This window comes from Cherax quadricarinatus, chromosome 30 (assembly GCF_038502225.1).
Source record: "Cherax quadricarinatus isolate ZL_2023a chromosome 30, ASM3850222v1, whole genome shotgun sequence".
Taxonomy (NCBI): domain Eukaryota; kingdom Metazoa; phylum Arthropoda; class Malacostraca; order Decapoda; family Parastacidae; genus Cherax; species Cherax quadricarinatus.
In genome coordinates this window covers 4,659,721-4,683,934 of record NC_091321.1, presented here as the reverse complement: position 1 = coordinate 4,683,934, position 24,214 = coordinate 4,659,721, and the positions used below count along the sequence as shown (strand labels likewise).

Sequence of the window (24,214 nt, the reverse complement as noted above, 5' to 3'; positions counted from 1 at the left end):
GTATCAATATACGTGGTCCAAGACCATTCAACCTGCTACCAGCAGATATAAATATTAAATAACAAAAAAAGGCACAATACCATTCTTGTACTACTACTACTACCACCACCACCTCTTCCTGCCTATATATAGCCGTCCTGCTCCACTTCTGGTTAGTGTGACTTTGTAAATGGTCCAAGTCGGACCGAAACGTCGTCGTAAGCTTCTCTCTTTTATGTGCGGGTTATTTTTGTACAGATATAAATATTGCCAGAATAATTGTAAAAGTTTCCCAGAGGAAACTGGATTACTACCTTCACTGAGTGCAAGATCAGCCAAGCTGTGATGGCTATGTGGGCCAGCTGGCCGCCAACAAGAACAGCTTGGTTAACGAGGCAGTCAACAGAGAAGCTGGCGGGAGTAGGAACTCTTGAAACCGGTCACAGGCATGGTGAGTCCCACGTCTTGTGAGACATTGACTCACGTCTTGTGATACACTGACCCCACGTCTTGTGGAACACTGACCCCACGTCTTGTGGAACACTGACCCCACGTCTTGTGGAACACTGACCCCACGTCTTGTGGAACACTGACCCACGTCTTGTGGAACACTGACCCACGTCTTGTGGAACACTGACCCACGTCTTGTGGAACACTGACCCACGTCTTGTGGAACACTGACCCACGTCTTGTGGAACACTGACCCACGTCTTGTGGAACACTGACCCACGTCTTGTGGAACACTGACCCACGTCTTGTGGAACACTGACCCACGTCTTGTGGAACACTGACCCACGTCTTGTGGAACACTGACCCCACGTCTTGTGGAACACTGACCCACGTCTTGTGGAACACTGACCCACGTCTTGTGGAACACTGACCCACGTCTTGTGGAACACTGACCCACGTCTTGTGATACACTGACCCCACGTCTTGTGATACACTGACCCCACGTCTTGTGGAACACTGACCCACGTCTTGTGGAACACTGACCCACGTCTTGTGGATGCATAATCTGCAGAAATTCCTGGACAAATATGCTTCCTCTTGTAATGACAACCGGGAGGGGAGAAGGTGGTCATTAATGTGATTGCCTGGTGATAGCCTTGCTGGGGTAATACTACTTGAGTTGAACCTTAACTCGGGGAGCTGCTCGTCCGTGTCGACCAGGCAGCGTGTGAAACAAGGTAATTGTAGTCCCCATGTTGAGAGGTAGGGGAAGGTGAGAGAGAGGAGAACGGGGAGGAGAGGGGAAGGGGAGAGCTGGGAAGTGGACAGAGGGCAGAGTGGGGAGAAATTGAAGGGGAGAGAAGAGGAGAGGAGGGTGGAGACAGAGGAGAGGTTATAAGAATGGCGGAGCACTGGAATAGACCTATTGGTCCATGCTAGGTAGGTCCACTCATGCATATACAGTACCTATCTAACCTCTCTTTAAAATACCGACTGTACTTGAGAGGCTGTTCCACTTATCCACAACTTTATTGCCAAACCATTGCTTTCTATAACCTTTCTAAATCTAAATTTATCCAATAATGTAAATGCGTCTTGGATATTTTCACCATATTATTAATATTCTCTTCTATTTATTCTGTTTTTTCATTTCTTTTCAGAGTGCAACTCTAGTTTAGCCTTCTATTTATCTTCGTAAAGATAAATTGATTTAGAAAGACATGTCACAAATACCAGGACATATCAGAAAGCGTTTCGGTTCTGGGACCATGATCAAGGTCCCAGGACCGAAACGTTTTCTAATAAATATATCGTAGTGTTTGTCACGTGTCTTTCTAAATAATTTTCGTAAGCTTTCTGATATATGGAATCACCTTCATCATCCGTCACTGTATGTTTTCCAGAGCATTTATGCCCAGAATTGAGCAGCATAATTTTAAATGAGGCCTTACCAAGGTGGATGTCCCATCAACCAGGCTGTTAATGCTAGCCGCAAAATGTTCAGTGTATGCTGCATAGCCCAACTGATCAGGAACTGACTTCAAATTATTATGTTCTTCCTTGAAAACAGCCAGCGATTTACTGTTATCAAGAACTTAAAAATCTTGACGTACTGATGTAGTGAGGGCTGTGTGTATTGGTCGTAATATTTGTAAATAGTTTCAGGAGGTGGTAGTAGTAGTAGTAGTAGTAGTAATGGAACTAAGGAGGTGAGGCAAGAGAGGGACCTGCTGGCATCAAGTAACACCAGTTCCCAGGATGGGTAGTATCCTCTTGCTTAGTAATTTTGAAATACTGTAACTACCGGATTTTTGCTTTATAGTGTTACTGACAGAAATTAGTGCAGCTTCAATGCATTTTCTCCGTCTTAAGTCGTCTTCTTTAATAACTAGTTTAGCTTCATTGAATTTCATGAGGTGTCCAACATCGTCTCTATGTTGAACACATGCGTTTTTGCGGTCATCATTTCTGCAAGCATTTTTGTTTTCTGCTATTCTAATGTCCAGAGTTCTGGCTGTTTCCCCTACATATACTTTGCCACACCCCCCACATGGTATAGTGTAGATTCCTGCACTTGTGCCAGAATCATGCTTGGGTTTTTGTATCAGGTTCTGTATTAGGACTGAAGAAGCCACTCGTGGCGAAACGTTTCCTTTAATAAATGTCCTGAACTGTACATAAGTGTCTTTTTCCACATTTACGAATTGTTAAGCATTTCAAAATCTCTTTCTAGGTTCACTGCATGTGGCAGCAAGATTTGACGAAATAGTTTATCACTAACGTTATGTCCCAGATAAGCATGGGCGCCGCCCATACTTATCTGGGATCTGGCTGAGTTTCTTAAGTACTGCATACTTTGCTGCAGAGTGTGTAGGTTCGAAACCTGCTGTGGACCGATGTACAGTATATATATATATATATATATATATATATATATATATATATATATATATATATATATATATATATATATATATATATATATACATACATACATACATACATACATACATACATATATATATATATATATATATATATATATATATATATATATATATATATATATATATATATATATATATATATCCCAAATAATGAGAATTACATGTCAGAGGCATGACCCCCAAAGTGCCCCCAGGTAATGACCTCACTTCTTCCCGTGTTGCAGGGTCCCCAGCCCGGCCAGCCCTTCAAGTTCACCGTCCCGGAGTCATGTGACAGAATGAAAGAAGAGTTTAATTTTCTACAAGCACAGTATCACAAGTAAGTTGTCAACCTCCCTCCATCTGTGTGTATGTGTGTGTACTCACCTAGTTGAGGTTGCAGGGGTCGAGTCCTAGCTTGTGTGTGTGTGTGTGTGTGTGTGTGTGTGTGTGTGTGTGTGTGTGTGTGTGTGTGTGTTTGTATGTGTGTGTCGTAAGCTGACAACCTCCCTTTATGTTTTTGTTTCTACGTCTGTATGTGTGTCTGTATTATAGGTAGTCATCTCTACTTGTCTCTCTGCCATATACGCCATTTACTTCTGTATATCAACGTACGAGGGCCCAAACTATTAAAAGTCTTACCCGAAAACGTTAGAAATACTGATGGAACAACTGTAGAAGTCTTTCAAGATAAAACTCGACAATTTCCTCCGACGAGTGCCAGATCAACCAGGCTGTGGATACGTGGGCCAGCGGGCCGCCAGTAGCAACAGTCTGACTAGGCAAGCACCTGACAAGACTGGCTTAAGGTAGGGCTGCGAGAGTAGAGTTCATAAGACAAATCAAAGACGGTTGTATGTCTGTAGAGCAAGCAGTTAATTTTGTCTGTACGTAATATGTTTGTCTGTGTGTCTGTGAAACATGTCTGTGTGCTTGTGAAAATTGTCTGTCTTGAGTAAAAGTACTGAACACCATATGTCTGTGAAACATGTTTGTGTGTCTTAATTACAAGCCCTCAACCTAGTGTGCATGTCTGTGAATTTTCTATATCTGTATCGCAAGTGGTCAACCCATGTTTGTTTGTTAAGTCTGTGATACACTTAAGTATATGCACTGTGTGTTGGTACACAGAGACGTGGTTGAGTGTACTGCAAACTCAAGCATGCGTGTTGCAAGCAGCAACAACGTATTTGAACAGGTGGCCTGGCAGGTAAGAACAGCCCCACCAGCACACTCAGGTGTATACACCTGTTACACTCAGGTACAAAAGAGTGTTTTTAACTATGGCGTCAAACCTGAACACCAAAATCACTCCGTCTGACAACAAGAGAGTTAGTTGACGGTGCAAAATACCTCTACTAAAGACAGTTGCAACGACTAAGAGTGAACACGATGAGCGTCAGAGTATTACAATAGAAAATGGGAGCTCTGCAAGCCGGGTTCAATGATAAGGCTTTGGAGGCTTGTTACTTTATTTGAGGTCGTCTACCCAGGCAGTGTGTTATGAAGACGGGCAAGACCCATGCCTACGAGGGAGTAGGTTTCTTGTCTGAATGACGGTGGCTGCCAGAGTGAGGCAGGGTAAACGTGGTGTGGGCTGAGCTTGGTAGGCACTACGTGTCAGCACCATAGTGCCGTGAAATATGAACCCAACTGGGCATACATCGCTCGGCCACCTACCCATGGTCGTCCTCGACTATGAGTGACTGAAAAAAAAACTCGGTCTCTCTCTTTTGCAGGAACAGGGCACAGAACACAAATAAAAACATATATATACATGTGGACATGGATTAAAAAAAACTTCCTATAGGGAGGGAAGAAAAAAAAGGGTGTGATAAACATTATGGTCCAAGGCAGTGAGCCTTGGCAGGCTTCACTGCATGTCTTCCTGCGTCTAGACAAGTACTGCAACACAGGAGACACCGCTGCAGCTGAGCTGTGACGTAATGGGATATGGTCTCCTGTGGAATGGTGCAGGGTTCACTCAACCTGGGGCACAACCTGCTGGTGCTCTCGAGTGAGGCGTTGTCAGTACTTGGCAACTGGGCAGGACTTCTTCTGGCAAGTGACTCAGGAGGACATTTTTCGACTGGTACTGTCGCTGGGGCTGTCACTGCTGGCGAGAGTGGAGTGAGTCGTAGCAGGGACGACTCAGGCAAAACATCTGGGAGTCGTAGCAGCATACACCGTAACAGGAGTGAGCGGGCTAGCAATCAAAGTGACATCATACTTTGTGCAGGCTGCTCACTGAAGCCGTGACACGAGTCAGTCACCTGCCGATAGGGCTACTGCGGCTTGACGATGTCATCCTCTCGACAGAGTGAGAAAGAGCAGAGGTTAGAATGAGTGTCCCTACACTGGGTCTACTCACAAATGCACTCTGATGGTCAAGAGATGGAGTGATATGAATTTCAATATTGAGTCGTAGCAAGTACGACTTAGGCATGGCGTCTACGAGCGGCGAGGATAGCTACTATCCATACACGGGGCTAGATACTCGTAACCTGATGCCTAGACTGACTAGTATCAGTCGTCGAATGGTCACAGTGCGGTGACATGTAGCACTAGGGTGCTACCAATGGTCTGGGCTCAGACCATACGGTGGTCTACACACACATCTGGGCTCAGACCACTTCATCAAAGGACACACGTAAAACTGTACACACCCGCACTGCACATGCGGTTACAACATGGCTTGCACTAGTAAATGATGCTTTTCTTTGCAAAAAAATCGACACTAAGGCATTCACGAACATGTGAGAACACTAGTACAGGAACGTTGACTGAGAGGAATTAACACGTGACATATCTTCTCTCAATCGTCCTGGACAATACTGAATACAAATTTCTCACTGTGAAACTATAACACTGTCGGTGTGATATCATGTACTGATGTCAGGCGTGATGTCATGAGGGATGTCGTGGGGTGACATCGTGAGGTAACGTCAGGACAGACGTCCAGGGTGACGTCAGGCAGCATGGTGACCGTGAGGTGATGTCGGGGCAGACGTCCTGGGGTGACGTCGGGAAGACGTCCTGGGTGACGTCGGGCTGACGTCCTGGGTGAGGTCTCGAGGTGACGTCGCGAGGTGACAGCCTGGGCGATTAATCAGACCAAGAAGCCTGGTTTGGAGCCGGGCCGCAGGGGGAGTCGACCCCCTAAAATGTCCTTCAGATACCGGGGTTCTGAAAACTCTCGCTCCCTTCATGCATGAAGGGAGGGTGTTGAAAACTCTCGCTCCCTCCACGAACAAAGGACAAATCAAACGAACAGAGAATAATCGTTGCGAATAAAGACTAATTATACGACTCCTTGATGGCGAGATAATTTAATAACTCTTTTGAGAGCACTTTGTTCCAGACAGAGGATAATCAACAGTGACTGCTGGTGGTGGGGGTTGTGGTGGTGGTGATGGTGGTTGTGGTAGTGGTGGTGGTCATGGTGGTGGTGGGTCTGCCAGCAAGGCTACAACAGTTGAACAGGAAGACCAGGAAAACCAATGAATATGCACAGTAATCATTGTTCAGGTCGCAGCAGATTCGTTGATCTGCGAAGTTATGATTGTTCCGGTCGAAGATTCGCTGATCTGCGCAGTAATCCTTGTTCAGATCGCAGCAGATTCGCTGAGCGCAGTAGTCATTAATCCGATCACAGATTCGCTTAACGGGACAGAGAGTGCGAATATGATTCACCGGATATAGCATCACAAGTCCAAACACAATCCAGTTACATAGGGAATTACCCGCTCACATAATCAATTATCAACTTCAGCGTATCTGGTTGAGGATGTCAGCTGTGTGAGCGTGAAAATTATTTGACTGGTTATCGTAATTATTTGACTCTCTATTAACTGTTTTGCGGTGGATTCCCTTGGTATCTATCATCTGTTTACACCTCAGAGTTTTGATCAGCGCCAGCGGGCCGCTAGCAGCAACAGCCTGCTTGACCAGGCAAAGGTATATCATGCACGGTTGCATTTTTTGAGTTATGGTGTAATTGGTTAAAAATTTCTTATAAGCGACAACCGAGCCTAGCTCAACCTACCCTAGCCTCACCTAACCAAAATACCGAATATAGAGAAATGTGCTGAAAATCGTAAAAAACCGACTCGTAAATCACAAGTATCTGCCCAATAAATATAACTTGCGATTTTGGCTTAAATAACAACGTTCTTCTTGCCGAATAAGGCAAGCGAAAAATTGTGTATGCAATAATTTCGCAAAAATCGTTCTGAACCTAACGAAAAATATATATTTCGTTGTGTTTGTTTATTATTAATTTATTGTAAACTTATCTAATATATTTAGCTGGATTAGGCTAAATTAAATTGCGCTTATTATAAAAAGTTTTCTAAGGTTCTTTTGGTACAAAATTATTAATTTTTTACATTAACATAAACGAAAAAATATATCTTTAAACGTATGAGAGAAAATTTTAGAAAGGACTTAATTTTAAATGAGTTCTTGCTAATTGACCAGTTTTAACTATTCGGCACGACACACACACACACACACACACACACACACACACACACACACACACACACACACACACACACACACACACACACACACACACACACACACACAACCACACACACACAACCCCACACACACAACCACACACACACAACCACACACACACAACCACACACACACAACCACACACACACAACCACACACACAAACACACACACCAGGCCTAGTGTCTAATCGACATGTGCCTAGGACAAAATGGTAACTAACACACATAATCTCGTAAGCGTCTGTTGATTTCACCTCCACACCATGTTCTTACATGCTATCATTTCTTTCATCATAATTTCCTTCCTGCTCCCACATCATCTGCCCCCCGTCCTCCTCACCATCCTCTCTCCGTTCCCGTCCCTCCAACCTCACCATTCTTCCCTCCGCCATCTTCACTCCATTTCCATCCTCCCTCTCACCATCACATCATCACCATCCTCCCTCTCACCATCACATCATCACCATCCTCCCTCTCACCATCACATCATCACCATCCTCCCTCTCACCATCACATCATCACCATCCTCCCTCTCACCATCACATCCTCACCATCACCATCCTCTCTCTCACCGTCACAGCCTCACCATCACCATCGTCCCTCTCACCATCACATCCTCACCATCCTCCCTCTCACCATCCTCTCACCACATCCTCATCATCACCATCATCCTTCTCACCATCACATCTTCACCATCACCATCCTCCCTTTCACCATCATCCCTCTCACCATCACATCCTCACCATCACCATCCTCCCTCTCACCACATCCTCACCATCACCATCCTCCCTCTCACCGTCACAGCCTCGCCATCCTTCCTCTCACCATCACCATCCTCCCTCACCAAGTTTTGTGTTTCAGTGTTGGTCTCTGTTTCACCGTGAACGTACCTCATGTGTTATGTTGTATCACTGATTCTGCTTCACCTGTGGTGCACTGCACCTGTCTTCTTTCCTCACCTGTGCTACTCTGCATATCCTCTCCCTCACCATTTCCTCTTCACACCGTCTCCCCCTCACCATTTCCTCCCCATGATTTCCACATTGCTGTGGTGTGTTATTACTGGTGTTGTTAGCATTAATCAGGTGGTTGAGGGCAGCACGTCCGTCCCGCTACTCTAGAAGCTTCTCCTGGGAGGTGTTATCTTCCCTACCAGGTGGTGGTTGTGCTGGTGGGTGGTAGTTGTAGGGGGTGGTGATTGTGGTGGGGGCGGGGTAGTGCTGGTGGGTGATGGTGGTGATGGGTGGTGGTATTGGTGAGTGGTGATGCTGGTGGTTCTAGTGAGTGTTAGTGTTCGATGGATAGTGATGGGTGGTGATAGTGGTGGGCGGTGGTAGTGTTGATGGGGAGGTGGTGCTGGTGGTTGGATTTACATGTAGGCAGTTCCGCGTGTCATCATCCCCGCTGCCCGGTCTCGGACCAGACCTGGTTGACGGCCTAATAGGTCAGGCTGTTGAGTGCTGGCTGCACGCAGTTCAACGTGCGAACCACAGCCCGGCTGATGAGGAACTTAACTAGTTCTTTCCTGAAGATAGCCAGGGGTCTGTGGTAATCCCCCCTTATGTGTGAAGGATGTTGAAAAGTCTTGGTCCCTTTACACTTATTGAGATATCTCTCATGAAACCCACCTCTTCTTTCATTGTGGGTACTTACATCATCTGTCTTTTATTTTAATAGGGAGTGATATCAATGTGCAGATTTGGAACAGATCCCTCCAGGGTTTTCCAGATGTAGATTAAGATGTATTTTTCTCGTCTACGTTCCAGGGAGTACGGTTCAAGGCTGCAAGAGCTCCCAGTAGTTCAGATGTCTGATTGAATTTACAAGAGCAGTGAATGTTCTCAGCACGTTTTTCAACTTAGCAATGTCTCCTGCCTTGAAGTGGGTCCTTAAATACAGCAGTGTTCCAGCCTGAGTACACAAGATAATAATAATAATAATAATAATAATAATAATAATAATAATAATAATAATAATAATAATAATAATTTTAAGTATATCTACAAGTATATGCACAACGTGTACAGACTTAGTTGACAACAATGACACTATAAAAAGCCCCTTGTTATGCAGAACATTTCAAGCAAATTAGGTCAGTATTGTACCCAGGATGCGACCCACGCCAGTCAACTAACACCCAGGTACCTGTTTTACTGCTAGGTGAACAGGGGCAGCAGGTGTCTTAAGAAAACACGTCCTAATGTTTCCACCAGTACCGGGGATCAAACCACGGACTTCAGTGTGTGAGCTGAGTGCGGTACCAATCGAGCTATGGGACACCTGAAGGCTTGGACAGTCTCATCATTGTCCTGGCATCTCTACCCTGGACTGAGCCAGGGTTCCCTGATAACTACCTGGTCCACCAGACTGTTGCTGCTTCATCAAGAAGGCTCTCCCTTACCACCGTTGCGTGACCAGCGGTCATATTTACGCAGGTGGGAGGGGGAGATTGGGGCGGGACGATGGGGGAGAGAGTCCCCAGTGTCTCTAACCCCATGCAGTTATCTTGGGGAAAAAATAAGTTATCGCCACCTTTTGTGATGGGGCCTGTAATTTAGTGGGGGAGGGAGTGAAGAAGGGGAGGGAGAAGAGGTAGGGGAGGGAATTACATGGTGGGACGGGGAGGGAGTGGGAGAACAGATGGAAGGGAATGAAGGAAGGAAGGATAGAAGTAGGGGAAAGATTTGAACACAGAAGTGGTACTGGGGGGAAGGATAGATTTGTATGAAGAAGGGGACGAAAACGGTTTGAGAAGAGTAGAAGAGAGGAAGTAAAAGAGAAGAGAGAGAGTGTGTGGAGAGGAGAGAGAGAGAGAGAGAGAGAGAGAGAGAGAGAGAGAGAGAGAGAGAGAGAGAGAGAGAGAGAGAGAGAGAGAGAGAGAGAGAGAGAGAGAGAGAGTTCAGTCTCCTTATCTGCCCCCCTTGAAGTGGGCCGCGAGGGAGGTGACTCCCTGAATCGACTACAGGACAACAGTTAACGTTGTCTGTGGTTTACAGGGTGCTTGCCTGAGAGAGAACCTAGCATCTCCTTCAGCATAAATGGTGGGGATATTTTCCCTTATCAAACTTCATCTTGAAGACAGCCTTGTATATGAATGGTGTTGATAAATCTGGGCCTGGCCCATGTCCGGGCTCCAGAAGTAGAAAGACTCTCGAAACACATTAAAGGTACTCAGTGCACCCTTGCTTTTCATTGGATTTTTTTAGCAACATCTGTCGAACTCTCTTTCGTAGGAGTGACTGAAGTGTGCAGATTTTGGACCAATCCCTCCAGAATGTTCCAGGCATAAATTAAGATGTATCTTTCTCTCATGTGTTCCGAGGAGTACAGGTCGAGGGACTTGAAATGTTCCCAGTAATTTAGGTGCCAGGCTGAATTTATACTAGTAGTAAACATTCTCTGTACATTGTCTAGGTCTGCAATTTCGCCTACCTTAAAAGGTGTTGTTAGTATATAACAGTGTTCCAGTGTGAAGAGAACAAGTGACTTAAAGATTACCAACATTAGGTTAGCATTTATTTTTTGTTTTGAATGTTCTAGTTATACAGCCTATCACTTCTTGCGGCTGTGATAATAACACTGCTGTGATCCTTGATCTTCTGACATTATCTCTCCTAAGGTGAAGTAAGGGTAGGAGGCAAGAAGTGAGGTGAATACAGGGGCAAGAGAAAAGGGGAGGGCAGGATTAAAACGTAAAGACAAGAGGTGAGGCCAGGGGTAAGAGGTGAAATGAAGGCAGAAGCAAGAGGCGAAGGCAAATAGATTTTCAATTTTTTGACAAATAGAACAAAATGAGTAACAGTTAACAGGGCAAAATTCAGCATTAGCAAAGTAAAGAAGTCAGTTCCCCAAGGCACGGTCTTGGCGCCTTTACTGTTTATTACCCTCATAGCAGATAGTATAGATAATAACACTTGCCACAGTTTCGTACTTTTGATATTCCTCTGAAGGCTTTAAAGAGCTTTCATGCCCTTGCAGCTCCTCCTTGGGCTATGCTTATGCTTGTCTGGTACTTGCCTGATCAAGCAGCCTCTTACTGCAGGAGACCAGCTGACCCACATATCCCTCACAACATGGTTGATCTGGGATTTGGAGAAGATACATGTCCAATTTCACATTGAAAGCTTCTACACAATGTTTTTTATATCCTGTGGTAGAGTTTTAAATAATCTGCACCCAGGGATGTTGATACAATGTTCTCTTATTGTACCCACGGCGCCCCCTGTGTTTCACTGGGTTTAATTTACACATTTTCCTATACCTCTTACTCCAGTGTGTTAATAGCAGTATGCAGGTTTGAGACTAGGCCCTCAAGTACCTTCCATGTATGTATTTTTTTCTCCTCTACTCCAATGAATACCTATTTAGGACTCTGAGGCGTTTCCGGTAATTTAAATGATTTATTCATTCAGATCATAAATTATCCCTGTAGCTGTTCCAGCTCTGATTTTTGCTGCCCTAAAAGGAACCGTCAACGTTGATTAGTACTCTAAGCAAGAGAGAACAAAGATTTGAAAAGTTTAAATGTGGCACTATTTTCCTGGTTCTGAAAGTTCTCATTATCCACCCTGTCATTTTACAACTTGCATGATATTTACCTTGTGTTCTCTGAAAGGAAGGTCAGATGACATTATTACACCCAGATCTTTTACATATATTTTCATTCTGTATGGTAATTTTTTTGCGTTTTGTATACGGTGTCTCTCTTGAGTTCTTCATTCTTTCCGTATCTAAACAGTTGGAGCTTGACATATTAAACGCCATATTATCCTTCACTGCTCACTGGAAAAATGTTTATATCTTCTTGCAATTTTTTTTCGTGTACTCTACCAAGGTGATTTTCACGCTTATTTTGGTATCTGCAAAGATGATACCAAAATAAGCATGAAAAAATAACGTGGTGGACTTAGGAGTGATAATGTTAGAAGATCTCACTTTCAAGGATTGCAAATGCCATTATCACAACCGTGAATAAATTGGTAGAATGGGTAATGAGAACCTTCAAAACAAGGGATGCCAAGCATATGATGATTCTCTTTAAGTTACTTGTTCTATATAGGCTGGAATACTGTTGTACACTAACTGCCCCTTTTAAGCCAGGTGAAACTGCACACCTAGAGAATGTACAAAGAACCTTCAGCGCACATATAAGTAATGCACCTAGATTACTAGGAAAGTTTGAAGTCCCTTGACTTGTGCTCCTTCGAACGCGGGCAAGAAAGATACATCATAAGTTACACTGGAGAGCTTGACAAGTTCCTCAAATCAGTTTCTGGGCAGCCAGGCAGTGGTTTGAACATTGAACTGTGTGCGGCCAGCGTGAGCAGCCTGGATGATCAAACCTTGATCCACCAGGAGGCCTGACCTGGAACTGGGCTGTGGAAACGTTAACACCCGGAAGCACCCTTCAGGTATCCTTCAGGAAAATCCTAAGGGCACTGATCCCAAATCTGTCCACAGAAAAGTTACAAAAGAAGCTCTGCAGACGGTGCAAAATACCCCTAATGAAAATTAGGGATAACATAGTAAGTGAAAGGGGCCCAATACTTTTTCAACAACTTCACATCATACATAAGGGAATTACAATAGACCCCTGGTCTGTTGTAATCAAGTCAATTCCTGATTAGCCGGGCTGTAGTTCGTACGTTGGACTGTGTGTGGCCAGAAGTAAGCCTGGTTGATTAGGCTTTGAGCTACCACTAGTCAGGGACCGAACCGTGGGATTGTTGACCTTCGAAAAACATGCTTCAGCGTCTCTCAGGTAAGGGGGCAAGAGGTATGAGGTAAGGGCAAGGGACAAGAGGTAAGGGCAAGGGACAAGAGGTAAGGGCAAGGGACAAGAGTTTAAGGCAGGAAGGAGGGAGAGTAAAAGAGTGTTTAACACGGGTGTCTTGATAAAGCGGATCATATAATATATTCCGTCCACTGCTGGGTATAAAGGAGGGGCTGGCTGGTCCACTGCTGTGTGTAGGGGAGCTGATTGGTCCACTGTTGTGTGTAGCGGGGTTGACTGGTCCACTGCTGGGTTTAGCGAGACTGGTCCACTGCTGTGTGTAGCGAGGTTGGCTGGTCCACTGCTGTGTGTAACGAGGTTGGCTGCTCCACTTTTGTGTAGCGAGGTTCGCTGGTTCACTGCTGTGTGTAGCGGGGTTGACTGGTCCACTGCTGGGTGTAGCGGGGCTGACTGGTGCACTGCTGTGTGTAGCGAGGTTAGCTGGTCCACTGCTGGGTGTAGCGGGGCTGACTGGTCCACTGCTGGGTGTAGTGAGGTTGGCTGGTTCACTGCTGTGTGTAGCGAGGTTGGCTGGTTCACTGATGTGTGTAACGAGGTTAGCTGGTCCACTGCTGTGTGTAGTGAGGTTGGCTGGTTCACTGCTGTGTGTAGCGAGGTTAGCTGGTCCACTGCTGGGTGTAGCGGGACTGATTGGTGCACTGCTGTGTGTAGCGAGGTTAGCTGGTCCACTGCTGGGTGTAGCGGGGCTGACTGGTGCACTGCTGTGTGAAGCGAGGTTAGCTGGTCCACTGCTGGGTGTAGCGGGGCTGACTGGTGCACTGCTGTGTAACGGGGTTGACTGGTCCACTGGTGTGTGTAGTGAGGCTGACTGGTCCACTGCTGTGTGTAGCGAGGTTGGCTGGTTCAATGCTGGGTGTAGCGGGGCTGACTGGTCCACTGCTGGGTGTAGTGGGGCTGACTGGTCCACTGCTGGGTGTAGTGGGGCTGACTGGTCCACTGCTGGGTGTAGTGGGGCTGACTGGTCCACTGCTGGGTGTAGTGGGGCTGACTGGTCCACTGTTGGGTGTAGTGGGGCTGATTGGTCCACTGCTGGGTGTAGTGGGGCTGACTGGTCCACTGCTGGGTGTAGTGGGGCTGACTGGTCCACTGCTGGGTGTAGTGGGGCTGACTGGTCCACTGCTGGGTGTAGTGGGGCTGACTGGTCCACTGCTGGGTGTAACAGGGCTGGCTGGTCCATTAATATACCGACCAACCTTCATATCTAATCGTGCGAATTTCCATTGTATGTTTCGACAAGAGCTGCGGCTATATAACTGGTCCCCCCTTTTACTGCGACCGGTCTCTTGCTCGCTGTACACGACCTCCCCCTTCATGCGACCACCTTCCCACCACCGTTTTCCCTCATGAAGGCAATGTAGGTAAGTAGGTAGGCAAGGAGCGAGGTAGGATGCCTGGGAGGTAGGAAAGTAGAGAGGGGAAAGGACATAAGAAGATACGTAAGAGGGTAAACAGGGAAGGAAGGAGGGAGGATGGCAGGCAAGAAGTACAAAGTAATGAAAGGAGAAAAGGTAGAAAGTGTCATAGTGAGGGAGGAAGGGAAGGAAAGGAAAGGCAGGGAGTGAGGAAGGAAAGGAAAAGAAAGGAAAGGGCAGGGCAGGACAGGAAGTAAGGGAGGGAAGGAAAGGAAAGGCAGGGAGGGAGAAAGGGTAGAAAAGGAAGGCAGGGAGGTGTAGGCAGTGTTGTGCAGGTAGCGTTGTAGACGCCTGGATGCCCCGCCGCGCCGCGCCCGCCTCCCGCCGCGCCAGTCCATCCCCCTTTTCACGCTCCGCGACTCCATTCACGGCGGATCTGAACCTAAACAGCTGAGCATCGAGGCGTGAACGACGAGGAGGGTTTCGGAATTTATTGTCTGAGGTCTGGTGTAGACGGGAGGGAGGGGGGAGGGCGAAGAGGGGAGGGGGAGGAGGGAAGGGGACACTCGGCTGCAATGGTATTATTTCTATTTTTTCTTCTTGTGAAGTGGTGCATCTCTCCATTTTTTCTCTTCTTTGTGATAATAAATATCGTTTTTTTTTCATTCTGTGGTAAACGGGATCTGTTTTTTTTGTCGTTTTCTGTCTTTTTTTTTTTTTGTTTACCTATTTTATCTTTGTCTTGTTTTTACCTGTGATACATGACTTGTTCTTGCATTCTGTGATACATAGTTTGTTGATCATATTGTCTGTTGTGATACATAGTTTGTTGCTCGTGTTGTCTAGTGTGATACATAGTTTGTTGCTCGTGTTGTCTAGTGTGATACATAGTTTGTTAGAATATTGTTCGGTGGTGAATTCTTCATTCACAGTCAGGAGAGATATCAGAGGTGGGCAAAGTACAGGCGAGAGAGATACATAATAGTAATTTACACCTGGAAGATCCTGGAGGGACTGGTCCCTAATCTGCACACAGAAATCACTCCCTACGAAAGCAAAGGACTTGGCAGGCGATGTAACAAACCCCTGGTTTGTTACACTAAGAGAAAACACAATAAGTGTCCGGGCCCAAGACTGTTCAACAGCCTCCCATCAGCCATAAGGGGAATTACCAATACACCCCTGGCTGTCTTCAAGAGGGAACTTGACAGATACCTAAAGTTAGTATCGGATCAGCCGGGCTGTTGTTCGTACGTTGGGCTACATGCGGCCAGCAGTAACAGTCTCGTTGATCAGGCTCTGATCCACCAGGCGGCCTGGTCATGGACCGGGCCGAGGGGACGTTGATCCCCTGAATACCCTCCAGGTAGATAGCTTACTGCATGCGTAGAGTCAATGTAACACTTAAAACTACTGGGAACCCGTCAAAGTACTTGAGTGTACTCTCTGAAGCTAATGTTATTCAAAAAAGAGAGCACAAATGATCTGAAAAGTGTCACCTTTGGCATTGTTTCTCTTATTTTGAAAGTTCTCGGTATCCACCTTATCATTTTTTCTGACTTTTGTGGCCTTTTCCTTATTGATATTATCATACAAGTCAGTTTCTTCATGCTATGTGATGGTACTCCTGTACTCACCGAGTTGTGCTTGAAAGGGTCGAGACTCAACTCACGGCCTTGTTTCATGGATCACTTTCATCGGCATCACTGATTTCTGGCTTCTTGGGCCTTGTTATATCCACTCTTGAAACTGCGTATTGAATTTGTCTCCACCACTGCTTCACCCAGATCATTCCACTTTTCAACCACTCTAAGGTTTCCACCTGTGTTCCCATGATCCTGGCCCTCTTAATGTGTCCTCGTGATCCTGGTCCTCTTACTGTGTCCCCATGATCCTGTTCCTCTTAATGTATCTCCATGATCCTGGCTCTCTTACTTCCTGTGTTCTGTATTCCTTGTTTCCTCATGCAGGCAGGCACCCCGACTTCTCACCCTCCCTCCGCATGTCAACACCCCATCTGTCTCCTAACCATGAAATCACATACCCTACCTCTCCCTCCCCGTGCAAGCACACACCCCACCAATCCTCATGCATACACAACCCCCATCCCTCCCCATGTAAGCACACACTTCATCCCTCCCAATGAAAACAGACCCCATCCCTCTCTTCCCATGCAAAACAGACCCCATCCCTCTCTTCCCATGCAAAACATACCCCATCCCTCCCTTCCCATGAAAACAAACCCCATCCCTCCCACCCCATGAAAACACATACCCCATCCCTTCCTCCCCATGCAAACACACGCGCCACTCAACCCCTCCCCCCTATGTAAACACTCCCCACCCCCTCTCTTTCCATGCACTCATCCCAAAGCCCTTTCCTTCCCCTCCCCATATAAACACGTTCCCCCACCCCTATCCTCCCTTAATGGGTTGCCAAATATTGGACTAACTAATTTGTTGCGATCTAGGAAAGGAGGGGGGGGGGAGAGTGGATAGGTTGGTCACGCTATCTTGGCTTCTTTATCTCGACATCTCATTGTAATGACTCTCTCTCTCTCTCTCTCTCTCTCTCTCTCTCTCTATCTATCTATCTATCTATCTATCTATATATATATATATATATATATATATATATATATATATATATATATATATATACCATTCAACTCTTCCCGTGGTTGCTCTAGGCCTTTCGTGTTGCATTCAACACATTAAGAGCATGCAATGTTGCAGAAATGAGTGGGAAGTCCTAGAATCGTTCCCTTGAACGTATCTGCTTTGACTTCCTACTCGTTTCTGCAGCATTGCAAGTTCCTGATGTGTTGATTACAACACGAAAGGTCTAGCGCTATCATTCAATTCCCCCGTGGTTGTTTTGCATCTTGTATCGCACCAGCCGTCTCCCACAGAAGCAGGGTATAAAACGAAAAGCGAAAGTTTTCGTTTTACATTTAGCAGCTAATACAGGAGAAGGGGGTTGCTCCCGGCATTTTAGTCGCCTCTTACGACACACATGGCTTACAGCGGAAGGATTCTTTTCCACTTCCCCAGTGAAATAAGATGAAATAAAGAAGAACAAGAACTATTAAGAAAATAAAAGAAACCTCAGATGGTTGTGTAAATACATATATGTGTGCACATTCATGTGTAGTATGACTTAAGTGTAAGTAGAAGTAGCAAGATATACCTGTTATCCCGAGTGTTTATGAGACAGAAAAAAGACACCAGGGATCCTACCATCATGTAAAACAATTACAAGTTTCTATTTCACACTAACTTGGTGGTTGCTGTCTACCAACATACTACCTATATATATATATATATATATATATATATATATATATATGTGTGTGTATGTGTGTGTGTAGTGTGTGTGTATGTGTGTGTGTGTGTGTGTGTGTGTGTGTGTGTGTGTGTGTGTGTGTCAGGGACACCTCAGAGTCTATTCCTTCCGTCATGTCGTTCACAAATACCAGAAACAGCACTGGTCCTAGGACTGACCCCTGCGGGACCCCGCTGGTCACAGGTGCCCACTCTGACACCTCGCCACGTACCATGACTCGCTGCTGTCTTCCTGTGTGTGTGTGTGTGTGTGTGTGTGTGTGTGTGTGTGTGTGTGTGTGTGTGTGTGTAATGTCGTGCCGAATAGATAAAATTTGTAATTTTGGCTTAAATAGCAACGTTTTTCTTGTCAAATAAGACAAGCGAAAATTTGTGTATGCAATAATTTCGCAAAAATCATTCTGAACTTAATGAAAACATATATTTCATTATGTTTGTTTATTATTAAATTACTGTAAACTTTTTTAGAATATATTTAGCTGGATTAGAATAAATTAAATTGCGCTTGTTATAAGAAGGTTAGGTAAGATTTCTAAGGTTCTTTTTATATAAAATTATTAATTTTTTACATTACCTGGAGAGAGTTCCGGGGGTCAACGCCCCCGCGGCCCGGTTTCTGACCAGAAAATTTTAGAAAGGACTTTATTTTCAATGAGTTCTTGCTAATTGACCAATTTTACCTATTCGGCACAACATATATATTATACAAAGAGGCATTCTCACAACATCTCCTCTTCTTTCCCCACTACTCACCCATTTCCATTCCCCCCTCACAAACACACACACCGTCACCTGTTAATGGCATTTTTCAAGTGTGTGTCCCGGGCGCGTCCAACAGTGAACGTCAATTAATTTCTGTGATGCTGGGAGTGGCAGGAGGCTGCTCCTGTTTTAATGTGGAGGCTCCACTCTGGGGGGGAGGGAGGGAAGAAGGTTCCACTCTCATAGTTGAACCCACTTTGTGAACCCCATAGTAAAACCCAACTTTGGTCCTCTTCTCTTTGGAAGTCCTTGAGACTCGTGTGTGTGTGTGTGTGTGTGTGTGTGTGTGTGTGTGTGTGTGTGTGTGTGTGTGTGTGTGTGTGTGTGTGTGTTCAACTTGTGAGTCCTTGATACTCATGTATGTCTCGTGTACACTGAGAAACATGTGTATCATTCTCAGCCTCACGCCTCCCTGCACACTGAGACACCTCATTCCAGTTCTTGTTTGTGATACAGAGGACTCGAGAGTTTTCTCACTTTTATTCATCCCATTACGACAGTGTCATGAACTACATGAAACAACGGTAAAGACAAAAAAAAAGATACAGACAAAAACAAAAACTAAAATAACACAACAAAAAGTAACAACGAAAACAGCAGCAATAACAACAGCGTCACATGCTTTTAATGAGTTTCCAGAGGTTTTAATGGGTTTCCGGAGGTTTTCAGAGGTTTTAATGTGTTCCGGAGGTTTTGATGGAGTTCCAGAGGATTTGATGGGGTTCCAGAAGTTTCGATGGGTTTCCAAAGGTTTCGATGGGTTTCCAGAGATTTTGGTACTCCGGCAGCCTAGTCTTAGGCCAGGCTGGTCTGGCCCTTTTCTCTCTCTTCCTCTCCTCAGCCTATCCCTTTCTTCTGCCCACCACACCTCTCCTATCTCCTTATTCATCTTTCCTCCCCATCTCTTCGCCCCCCCTTCTCTTTCCTCTGTCTCTCCCCGTCTCTTCACTCCCCTTCTCTTCCCTCTCTCCCCGTTTCTCCCCTCCAGTTCTCCACCCCTGCCCCGTCCAATTTCAGCGACTCCACTTATCACAAATTGGCCTGTTTTTCCCTATATACAAGATCATTTGGCGTAAATTGGCTGTCAGTCATTTTATGATGGTGGGGGATGGTTGGGGAGGGTAGAGGGGTGGGGGATTGTTGGGAAGGGTGGAGTTGTGGGGGATGGTTGGGACGGGTGGAGTTGTGGGGGATGGTTGGGAAGGGTGGAGGGGTGGGGGATGGTTGGGGAGGGTGGAGGGGTGGGGGATGGTTGGGAAGGGTGGAGTTGTGGGGGATGGTTGGGGGATTGGAAGGGTGAGGGATGGTTGGGGAGATTGGAAGGGTGAGGGATGGTTGGGGAGGGTGGTGTGGGGGATGGTTGGGGGGATTGGAGGGGTGGAGGAGGGTTGGGAAGGGTGGAGGATGGTTGGGGAGGGTGGAGGGGTGGGGGATGGTTGGGGAGGGTGGAGGGGTGGGGGGTGGTTGGGGAGGGTGGAGGGGTGGGGGATGGTTGGGGAGGGTGGAGGGGTGGGGGATGGTTGGGGAGGGTGGGGGATGGTTGGGGAGGGTGGTGTGGGGGATGGTTGGGGAGGGTGGTGGGGTGGGGGATGGTTGGGGAGCGTGGAGGGGTGGGGGATGGTTGGGGAGGGTGGAGGGGTGGGGGATGGTTGGGGAGGGTGGAGGGGTGGGGGATGGTTGGGGAGGGTGGAGGGGTGGGGGATGGTTGGGGAGGGTGGAGGGGTGGGGGATGGTTGGGGAGGGTGGAGGGGTGGGGGATGGTTGGGGAGGGTGGAGGGGTGGGGGATGGTTGGGGAGGGTGGAGGGGTGGGGGATGGTTGGGGAGGGTGGAGGGGTGGGGGATGGTTGGGGAGGGTGGAGGGGTGGGGGATGGTTGGGGAGCGTGGAGGGGTGGGGGATGGTTGGAGGTTTGATCTTTTCTGTGTAAACCTGTAGTTTCCTGAAGCATTGCTAGTTTTGCCTGGGGTACCTGTTAATGGTACCATGGTCTTAGGTGTTTGTTAATGGTACCATGGTCTTAGGTGTTTGTTAATGGTACCATGGTCTTAGGTGTTTGTTAATGGTACCATGGTCTTAGGTGTTTGTTAATGGTACCATGGTCTTAGGTGTTTGTTAATGGTACCATGGTCTTAGGTGTTTGTTAATGGTACCATGGTCTTAGGTGTTTGTTAATGGTACCATGGTCTTAGGTGTTTGTTAATGGTACCATGGTCTTAGGTGTTTGTTAATGGTACCATGGTCTTAGGTGTTTGTTAATGGTACCATGGTCATGGGTGTTTGTTAATGGTACTGTCTTAGGTGTTTGTTAATGGTACCATGGTCTTAAGATGTTTGTTAATGGTACCATGATCTTAGGTGTCTGTTAATGGTACCAGGGTCTTAGGTGTCTGTTAATGGTACCATGATCTTAGGTGTTTGTTAATGGTACCATGGTCTTAGGTGTTTGTTAATGGTACCATGGTCTTAAGATGTCTGTTAATGGTACCATGATCTTAGGTGTCTGTTAATGGTACCAGGGTCTTAGGTGTCTGTTAATGGTACCATGGTCTTAGGTGTTTGTTAATGGTACCATGGTCATGGGTGTTTGTTAATGGTACTGTCTTAGGTGTTTGTTAATGGTACCATGGTCTTAAGATGTTTGTTAATGGTACCATGATCTTAGGTGTCTGTTAATGGTACCATGATCTTAGGTGTCTGTTAATGGTACCAGGGTCTTAGGTGTCTGTTAATGGTACCAGGGTCTTAGGTGTTAATGGTTCCAGGGTCTTAGGTGTTTGTTAATGGTACCAAGGTCTTAGGTGTCTTTTAATGGTACCATGGTCTTAGGTGTTTGTTAGTGGTACCATGGTCTTAGATGTTTGTTAATGGTACCAGGGTCTTAGGTGTTTGTTAATGGTACCATGGTCTTTGGTGTCTGTTAATAATACCATTGTCTTAGGTGTCTGTTAATGGTACCAGGGTCTTAGGTGTTAATGGTTCCAGGGTCTTAGGTGTTTGTTAATGGTTTCAGGGTAGTAGGTGTTTCTTAATGGTTCTAGGGTCTTAGGTGTTTGTTAATGGTTCAAGCAGGCTGTTGCTGCTGGCTGGTCCACATATTCATGACAGACACATCTGCGAATAAGTTTCACGTATTTAACTGGCTCACCATTACAAACAAATCACCAAACGGGGTGAGGGTCGAATCCAGAGCAGGTGAGTCCTGAAAACCACAGCTCAGTATTGTCCAGTGGTTAACACCTGTGATTGTTAGGACTCACATGCCCTGGGTTTGATCCCCAACCGTTCCGTGTTTCATTTATCCAAGTTTATTTATTTACTGTGGAGAGAGAGAGAGAGAGAGAGAGAGAGAGAGATGCATGATAACAATGACATGACGGGCATTTGATGTTTTTGAAGTGAAGTCACTTTACACGGTTTAAACTTTAATGTGGCCAAGTGTAATAGTGATATTAGTGACACCGAACCTCACCAGCTCAGGACTTTGTCCACTACCTCTGTCTGTCATGTCAATATATACATTTACATACTCACAAGTCCTTGCAGATTTTCATATACATTCTTGCAGATTCATGCATACATATTTACAACACACAAATCTATGCTGTACATGTTCATACATCTATGCATGTGTATGTGTGTGTGTGTGTGTATATATATATATATATATATATATATATATATATATATATATATATATATATATATATATATGCAATAAGATCACAGTAAACAGGTGATTTCAAAATATGCAAAACAACCACTCTGAAAGAATAGAGAAATTCCAAGCGCTTTCGTGACTACTCACATTATCATTATTGATAATGTGAGTAGTCACGAATGCGCTTGGAATTTCTCTATTCTTTCAGAGTGGTTGTTTTGCATATATATATATATATATATATATATATATATATATATATATTTATATATATATATATATATATATATATATATATATATATAATCTTTAAGCATAAAAAAGTTATCGTTAATTACATACGAAATTTCAATTTTCTAACTATTTTAGCACAGTTTATTATTTATCTTACAATATGTGTGTTCCTCCAGGCTCAAGATTCTGTTTTCTTTTTTCAGTATCAAGTTGGAAGCGGATAAACTAGTACAAGAAAAGTCTGAAATGCAAAGACATTATGTTATGGTAAGTGTTCTCACCTAGTTGTACTCATCTAGTTTTAGTCACCTAGTTGTACTCAGTTGTGCTTGGTGATGACATAGACATATCTGCAACACTTGGGTATCTTGATTGTGGAAAGGTTTCACCAACCAGTGGCTTCCTTAGTCCAATACATTGCATGGCGTCACGTTTCCAAGTGTTGCACGTGTGTCTGATTTATCAACCTGTCGGTTCTCCGAACCATTTATCAGTTGTAATCACCCAGTTATAGTCACCTAGAGAGAGAGAGAGAGAGAGAGAGAGAGAGAGAGAGAGAGAGAGAGAGAGAGAGAGAGAGAGAGACAGAGAGAGAGAGAGAGAGAGAGAGAGAGAGAGAGACAGAGAGAGAGACAGAGAGAGAGACAGAGAGAGAAAGAGAGAGAGAGAGATGCATGATAATATATACGTGGAGGGACGTACAGGGGACCCTGGTTTCAGATCTTCACTCTACCATAACAACATACTAGAGTGAGAGATATGGGAGAAAATGTAAAATAAACCCAGTGAAAAGCATGCGATGCCCTGGGCACAGTAAGAGAACACTGTATCATCATCCGTGGTCAAACACTCTACCACAGAATATCAGAAACACTGCCGGAACAAGTTTTAGAGGTTTTCAAGAGGAAACTGGACATGCACCTCCGCCAAGTACCGGATCAACCAGGCTGTGATGGATATGTGGGCCAGAGAGGGCCACTTTACGGTGTCTGAAGCAGGCATTAAACACTCGAAACACTGACTACCAAGAAGATATTTCACTGCTAGCTCACTGTGACTTCTGACTGCATTAAAATGGCTTGAAAAATATCAAGTCATTAAAATGTCCTTAAAATAACACTAAAGTGGCTAAAAAACACTAGTCATCAAAATGATCTTAATATAACATTAAATACACTGAAAAGGTCTTAAAATAACAATGAAGTCATTGAAATAACCGAATCACTAAATGGCCTTAAAATACCACTCAAATCACTAATTGACCTTTAAATAATCCAAAAATCACTAGAATGGTTTTAGATAACCCGGAAATCAATAAAATTACCTGAACATAACAATAAAATGGTCCTAGAATAACCCCAGCGAAAAGTATGGATGTAACAGGAACACTTAAGAGATATATCAGCAATTAGAAACAGCTGTGGGGTGTTCAATACCCTTTCCCCTCGGTCCTACATATGAGGGGAATTATCAAGGGATCTTGCCTTAAAGAGAAAGGGTTCAGTAGTTCGTGCAGGCGGTCGCTGATCAGCCAGGCTATGGGTGGCGTTTCCAGCTACAGGCATTAATTAGTCTGGTTGATAAGGTCCCCCGTCGACAGGGTGATTAGAGGGTGAGTAGGAATAATGTGAGGGAGCGTGGTTGGTGGTTCACTGGTAGTGTGTGTGGTGGTTCACTGGTAGTGTGGTTG

The 24,214-nt window shown here is 45.3% G+C and overlaps 1 protein-coding gene across 2 annotated transcripts in view; it reads left to right on the top strand.

Annotated features, from left to right (window-relative positions):
- LOC128692607 (transducin-like enhancer protein 4) overlaps window positions 1-24,214 on the top strand; it is a 222,011-nt gene that overhangs the window by 28,407 nt on the left and 169,390 nt on the right. For both annotated transcript variants that reach the window (XM_070089847.1, XM_070089846.1), the window contains exons 3-4: window positions 3,101-3,195; window positions 22,728-22,791. In XM_070089847.1, the coding sequence (XP_069945948.1) occupies window positions 3,101-3,195; window positions 22,728-22,791 (159 nt within the window). The remainder of the gene's footprint in view (window positions 1-3,100; window positions 3,196-22,727; window positions 22,792-24,214) is intronic.